The 7430-nt window shown below is 54.2% G+C and overlaps 3 protein-coding genes across 3 annotated transcripts; all 3 read right to left on the bottom strand.

Moving 5' to 3' along the window:
- Positions 1 to 154: 154 nt before the first annotated feature.
- DQ04_04991020 (solute carrier family 44 protein member 2) lies at positions 155 to 2239 on the bottom strand (the record flags this gene model as incomplete). Its single annotated transcript, XM_009313911.1, has 1 exon — positions 155 to 2239. One exon carries the CDS (start codon positions 2237 to 2239, stop codon positions 155 to 157), a length of 2085 nt encoding a protein of 694 aa, XP_009312186.1.
- An 861-nt stretch (positions 2240 to 3100) lies between these two features.
- On the bottom strand, positions 3101 to 4288 carry DQ04_04991030 (hypothetical protein; the record flags this gene model as incomplete). Its single annotated transcript, XM_009313912.1, has 1 exon — positions 3101 to 4288. One exon carries the CDS (start codon positions 4286 to 4288, stop codon positions 3101 to 3103), a length of 1188 nt encoding a protein of 395 aa, XP_009312187.1.
- Positions 4289 to 4682: 394 nt separating this feature from the next.
- Positions 4683 to 5675, bottom strand: DQ04_04991040 (hypothetical protein; the record flags this gene model as incomplete). Its single annotated transcript, XM_009313913.1, has 1 exon — positions 4683 to 5675. The coding sequence occupies one exon, from the start codon at positions 5673 to 5675 to the stop codon at positions 4683 to 4685; it is 993 nt and encodes a 330-aa protein (XP_009312188.1).
- Between the last annotated feature and the right edge of the window lie 1755 nt (positions 5676 to 7430).

Genomic DNA, 7430 nt, shown 5'->3' on the forward strand with positions numbered 1-7430 from the left:
TTTTTGCTTCCACCGGTTAACGCTCTCCTTGGCCGAGATGAATCAACGCCCATACATATCGTGCCAGCAGTCACCCCGCAAGTGGGGGCTGCAGAGGGCTGACGCGCAGCGCCCCCCTCCTCTTCCCTCTCCCCCTCCTCCCCCTCGCGCCCACTCAGCCATGCGGCTGCTGCTCCCCCTCCTGGTGCGCCGCCTCCTGCCTCGCGTTGAAGTCGCGCAGCTTGTCCTTTTGCGAGTAGTCGGCGATCTGGTGCTCGAGCTCCGCCGGCACGTAGTACATGGCGCGAGACTCGTTTACCTTGCGGTCGTAGCAGTAGCACACGAGCAAGGCGTCCGCAGAGGAGCTGTAGACACTGAAGAAGACGCTGCAGACAAAGTACGCCATGATGGCAATGACAATGAGGGGCATCACCTTCACCTCCACCTCCGGCGCGAGTGATGACACGGTGCAGAGGAAGTATCCCGAGACGCAGCAGCCACCAACGACGAAGAGCTTCCCAAAGAACATCACCACCTCCACGATCCAACCAAGGAAAAGCAGCTCCACGGCGTAGCTCAGAATGAGCCCGATTGCATTACACGCAGCAACGCAGAAGCATTGAGAGGTCAGACACATCATCACATACGCATTCTTGTTGATCACAGAGAGTACACGTTCAAAGCAGGCGAGGAAGCACTCCAAGTAGCACATCAAGCACCTGATCACGTGGTTATCCTCCACTGCCACCTTCGCCTTCTTCGCGAAATACGAGAGTATGAAGCGCAACGTCTGCACAATGGCGACCAGCAGGGAGCCAAGTGCAAGGGTACCAGCGTGGTAGAACAACGTCCAGCAGACGGCTTTGCAGACTCCACAGGCAGGAACCGCCTTCTCGCTGTCTTCCAGACTCGAGAAGTACCAGAAGATGGAGACAAAGGAGATGACTGTGAAACACACCGCGCTGAGGAAGCCCATCGTCCACAGAAAGCCGAAGAGATCGGCGATCATAAGGTACTCCATCGACGTCTTTGAGTTGAGAACACCCGTCGCGACTTTGTAGAATTCGGTACCGCTCACATTCACGACCGGAGCGCCCTCGTACTGCAGCGCATCTGTAACAGGCACAAGCGACAGTTCAGTACCCCTCTCCTTCGCGCTGAAGAGACAGATGGCAATAAGAACTGACCACGCCAGCACACCGATGATGAGCACGCAGGTTACCATCGGTACTGCGAGCATTAGCGGCCCAGAGGCCAAGACGCGACCAGCAATTTTGATAATGGCACACACGAGGCGGACCTTGGAGCACAGCGAGAGAATAATGAACAGGTAAACTAACGCCAACACCCATAGCACAATGGCCAGAACCAAAAAGAGTGTAGCATAGTCGCGTATACCAGAAACCTCCAGGTAGGAGCTCTCTCCCTTCGTATGATACAAGAAGAAGGAAATAGCGCCACCGCCAGCCAGCAGGAAGAAGACGCCCAGCAGCACGAACCACACCACGAAGCCAATGAGGAACCGCATCAGGAAAATGAAAAGGAAGCACAGCACCAGGCAAATGAACACCTCAATAACAAGGACGCGCCAACTATTCTCCACCTCATGCACGCCCTGCATGGCAAAGGTGTACACCTTCTCCACGACAGGAGACGGGGCCAACTCGTTCTGCACCTCCAGTGGTTGCACAACCGACGGTAGGCACTTGCGGATCAGTTTAGCCGTGTCGTACAGCACATACATCTTGGAAGCAGGGTTCACGGTGGCGCCGTCGATGGTTGTCTTGCCGTACGAATAGACCGTCATGCGCGCTAAGGACTCTGGATTCGGATCTGTGGAGTTATCGAGGAAATCTTTTAGTGCGTCAACGTCCACCCTGGGGCATGTCTGCACGCACACACCGAGGTTTGCGTAGCTCGGCACGTTGAGCACCTCCTTCACTCCCTTCGAAAGCGGCACCGGGTACCAGGAGTACTTGTTCTCCCCCCAGTTGCTGCTTTGAAACGGCGCTCCGGCGGGAATAGATCCAGCGAAGCCCTCCGGCGCTTCACCTTCGCCGCAGTAATAGCCAAGGTAGTCGTTCCCATTCACAACGGCTTTGATGTCACCGCCCTTAAAGGCGATGACGCCGAGCGCGATGAAGGCGCCCCAGGCGGCAATGAAGAGAACTGCAAAAATGACGTCGGTACAGCTGCGGTTCTCTTCATACTTCTCCGGCACATCGGTTGTCTTCCGAGAGCAGCAGCAGCAGCAGCCCATGCCTCAAAACAACTCTGAAATGAACTCCGAAAGCCAAAAACAAAAAAAAAAAAACAATAACGAAAGCGTCACGCTTTCTATGCGTTGTATGATCCTTTCTTTTCTCGTCTCGTTCTCTTTTTCTTTGCAGGCGGTAGCACTACAACCCCCTGAGTGCAACGATGAGAATGATGGAGGGAAGGTAAAACCAAAAGAAAAAAAAAAAGAAAGAACGAAAGAAAGAAGACACATAACGTTGGATGCAAGACGCCCGGGGCCCTCTGCCGTTGGGGGAGTGAGAGAAGGGGAGTAAGAATACAGACAACAGGTGCTTGTGCATGAGTCCTTGTCTGAGCACGACACTACAAGTCTCATATTTGTGCTGTGCCCTCCAATGAAAGGAGGAGGCCCACTCCACTATTCAATACCACTGACGTGTCTCCGCCAGCGACTCCTTCCGCCTCAACGGCGAAGCCCACAAGTAGGCATCCTTTCATAAACACACACACACACACACACGCATACCTTCTCCACTAACCGTGAATGATGAAAGACACTACCTTGAAGTTGGGCTCCCTTTTGTTTTTCTTTGCTTTTCTTTTCGTTTGCCGTCGCCTTTCCGTGTCTTGCTCATCATTTCCTTCTTCTCTTTTTCCCCCATTCCTTTCCTTTTCCCCTAATGCCCCATACACACAGACGCTAACACCCAGACAGACATCCAGACAGAGATGGGGGGGAGAGAGAGAGACGCACACCAATAAACACACGCACACACACACACACGGGTGCATATACATATACAAATGCATGCGTGTGTATGGGAGTACGCATGTGTGTACTGTGTGCACCCCCCCCCATTCCCCTGCATCACGGCTCCTCACGCTAAGCTGCCGTCGTGGCCGCGCTGTCTGATTGCGCCTTTTTGGCGGCGGCGGCGCGTTGTTCCAGGAGCTTCTGCGTGTGCGCCTCTACCTGGTCGCGCAGCGGACCGTTTTCAAACTCCAGACGGCGCAGGAATGCGTCCTTGCCCCAGCTGGCAAGGTGGTCATAGTCATTCTTGTCGAGCTCCGAGATGTCTTCCACGAGGAACGCTGGGTCGTTGTAGTAGCCGAGCACGTAGTTGGTCAGAATGACAAGGTTCGGCGCCTTCCCCGTCTCAATAAAATCGGGACCAAGAAAGGCGAAGTATGACTCCACACGCTCCATAACTTCCTCACGGGTGAGGTTCTTGTCGTACGGGGCAAGAAAGCGGCGCCACGCGTAGTCGTACAACTCCTCGTCCGTCATCTTTTCGTGCAGCTTCTGTGTGATGACCATGTGGTCCTCACACCACGCGAGGTTCCAGTAGTCACGCACACGGGTACCGTTGCAGAGCCGAGTAAGCATCGGAAAGGTGGGGATGTTCATGCTTCGGCTCAGGTGGCGAAGCGACTTGCGGCGGATGAGCTCGAACTTAATGAATCCATCGTACATCTCCGCGGCGTGGCGGACCAGCTTGGGGTCACGCCGCACATCGTTCTTCTCGAAGAGGTCGTCCCATGCACGCTCTTGCGTCTCGTTCCACGGGTATGCGTGAAAGTCGAAGTGCCACTTCGTGTCGGTGAGGTACGACGGGGCGCTGCGGTAGCGGTACAAGTCCTGCGCGTGGCGCCACGCCTTGAGCTCCTCTGGGGTGCGGTTGAAACAGGACGGCACCCACGTGTCGTTGGCCAGCCAGAAGAGAGCGAAGGGCAGTGCGTAGCCGCCAACGACCAGCGCGGAGCCGGTGCAGTGCACCATGCGCCACATGTCCAGCTTGTATGTCATCAGCTTCGCCACCTCCTTCTGCGACACCTCCTGGCTAAGCTCCTTGTCGACCCACATGTTCTTGTCCTGCGAGTGGAAGCGCTTGTGGTAGTCGGGCGAGTACGTCTCGCTCTGCTCCACGAAGTCTTGTGGCCCGTACTTGAGCTGACGGTTATAGATGCGTAGCCATATATTGAGCGCCTCCTGTGTTTGACTGGCGAAGAGCGCCACACCAGGGAAGAAGTTCGTGCAGTTCTTCTTCAGAATCGCCCAGCTGCCTTGCATTGCGCCGAGCTGCTTACGTCCTACGGCCTTAAGCAAGAGTACCTCCTAGCTGCAACCACCCCCACAGAAAAAGGGAAAACCAAACAAAAAAAAACCACAAGGAAAGAGACTCAAAAAAAAATAAATATGGGGCTTTCAAGATTGGGACAACAAAGATACAACCTACACGAAGGACGAAAGGCAAAAGGAAGGCAGGAGCACAGCTGTTGCGGTGCCAACGCTTACACATCGTTGTGGCACGTGACACACACCCACACACACAGACGTATAAGGACGGAGCGCCGCCACAGATCCCCAGCGCAAAANAAAAAAAAACGCCTATTACAGGCAATGTAAGCATGTGTGACACAACACTCCACACCTCCCCATCTACGCGTTTCTCTCCTTTCCGCTCCTAGTGTTGCTCCTCCTCCTCCTCCAACATCTCCTCACCGTCGAACTCCGACAGCAGCGCCAGAATAAGTTCGGCGTTCGTCAGCACGAAGTACACCGCGGCGAATCCCGCAGTCCACGCGAGCACCGCCCACCGCCCTTGACGGAACGTCTCGTCCATTGCGTGCTTTGGGTCGGCAGCCGTCGCATCGGGCCCTCCCGTCGCCCGCAGTGTGTAGAAGCCACTGTACTCTTCAAAATAGAGCAGCCGCAGTCTTTCTACGTACTCGAGCAGCGCCGGGCACTCCTCCTTCACCCGCCGCTGCGCCCGCACAACGGCGCCCGATGCGCAGTTGCTGACGAAGTCGGCGTGCAAGAACGATGATGCCGCGGCGTACGCCAATGCGTCAGCGCCGCACGGACGCTCAGTTCCCAAAAGAAAGTTACCAGCAGCCTTGGCGTTGGCAACGTGCAGCGTCTCCAGGGCGCGTAGGCCACTTTCCATCCTCTCAAGGGCCTCCTCGAGGTTGCTGTAACGCCCACAGCACGCACTTTTCTCAAGGACACCACAGCGGTACGTCCCACGCAGCCGCTGCCACGCGGTTGCAACTTTTGGCACAACACCTTTCCGAATTGCATTCTTGAATAGAGGTGTGTCACTGTGAGTGATGTACACGAACGCGGGGAGGAGTTCATTCTCAACCAGCGCCTTCACACATAGCGAGAGGGTACGCTGCTCGTGCGAAAGGGCTTCCGCGTCAAGGCGTGTGCTGTTCTCAATGGACTGCAGACACGAAGCGAGACCACTGTACCGCACCATCTTGCTGCTCCCGCTGCTAGCGGCAACTTCAAGTGCAACGGGCAGTGGAGCGTCGCGCTTCACGTAGTGCGCGCCGACAAAGCGAAGCATGCACTCCACCGCGAGGGCGTGTGGGTCTGCTGTTGGGAGGGCGAGGCATGGCGGGCAGCGGAAGAGCGTCGCCGGCGGCAGCTCAAGCGCGTCCTCGCTAGTCATTACTGGGCAAACAATGTTATGCGCTGAATGTTAACTTCAATGGGCAGGCAAGCAACACAGAAGACAAAAACCCGCGAAAAAAAAAAGTTAATTCTCATCACATAGATAAGGAGGAGGAAGTGAGAGTTGTTCTTCTTCACATGTTGTCCAACGTGGGGAGGAGGCTTGTGTTCGTTTTGTTTTCGTTCTTTTGCCACAAGGCCCGTAAAACTTGTTTGTTCTTGTTTACTATTGCATAGATGTTCTTATTTTTGTTTTGCTTGTCGACACGCCTCCTGTCGGTCTCGCTTATCACATGGATAATGGCCATTATTTATGGCTCTCTCCCTCTCTCCTTCTCGCTCCCCCCATCCGTCCGGTTTACAGCATAAAAAAAGGACCACAAGCACGGCAAAACAATGGAAGGTGAGAGACCTCTGCTGCTGTCGCAGTGTGCTGTGTGATGCACACGCATGCAGTCAGGCAAGGGGCCAAAAAAAAAAGGAAAAACACGCACCGCCAGCGTCGGGAACGGACACCGCGCCTTGTGAGTCCTACACGGCCCAGAGAGCAGGAATGTCAACAGAAACACCGTTGGAGGTGGACCAAAGCAAGCAAACCGTAGAAAGATGTTTTGCCAACGACAAGCGGCAGCTTCCCACAACTCCACTCTTCTTTAGCACCACATTTCGTTTTCTGGCATTTATCCGTGGGGGTGGGGGTGCGCCGAGACACCACGACGGGGGAGAGGCGAAGTGGGAAGGCGCTGTGCATGTTTTGTTCATGCGGAGCGCCGAGGGGGGGGNGGGGGGGGAGTGGCTCTGCCCACGTTCCAACACTCCCCCACATATTCACGTCCTTTTTCTTCACTTTTTCTTCCCTCGCATTTCGCATCCTCTTTTATATCTGCACTAAGTTTGCCGCACGTCAATGTGGTTGGTCATCCCACGTTATCTCATTTTCTCCCGTCACTCATTACATCCCATTCTCACCACCAGTGCTCGCCTGTGCACCACGGCTGCAGTCATTCCTACTCCACCCGACGCCAGTCTCGCACTGCCACACACACACACACACAAGCCCACACAGCGCTTAACGCATTCATTAATTGTACCTTGTCATCTATATGCCTCCCCGATACGCGTGTGCGGTGTAGGCGTTTAACCCACACTTTTTCCCGTGTCACCTGCTGCATACAACAATAATAAATACAGCGAACAGTAATGGGGGAAATGACAGAATGCACCAGGATCGGGTTTCGTGATTGAACATGATTTTTTTTCTTCTCCACATATTTATTTGCTTCAAATCTTTTTTTTGTTATTATTTTCTTCTCTTTGGTGGGTGGGGGTAATCTGCTTTGCGCTTCGCTCCGTAGCTCTCAACGTGTTCATTTACGCGATGTCACAGTAACACAGCATGCGCTCTTTTACATCTGCTCCACACGCCCGCCTCAAACGTTTTTCTTTTCTCGCGTACTCTTGTTTCTTCTCCTATCTACCCTCCCCCCGCACGGCTACTCACGCCGTTGTCGTCACGCAGCTGGCACGTCACCCCTTCGGTATGCCTCTAGGTGCGCACAGCGGCAGTGCGGGATGAAAAACACAGGCACACCAAACAGGATGGCATCCACACTCACACTCACACACACAAATAAACAGAGAGCAAAACGTCTAAATGGGAAATAAATCTTCAACCAGAAACACACACAGATAAGACAGGAATATGTACAGACGGAGAGCAACATGAACAGGCATGTATATATATATATATATA

The sequence above is a fragment of the Trypanosoma grayi genome, assembly GCF_000691245.1.
Source record: "Trypanosoma grayi strain ANR4 Tgr_499_V1, whole genome shotgun sequence".
NCBI classification, from domain to species: domain Eukaryota; phylum Euglenozoa; class Kinetoplastea; order Trypanosomatida; family Trypanosomatidae; genus Trypanosoma; species Trypanosoma grayi.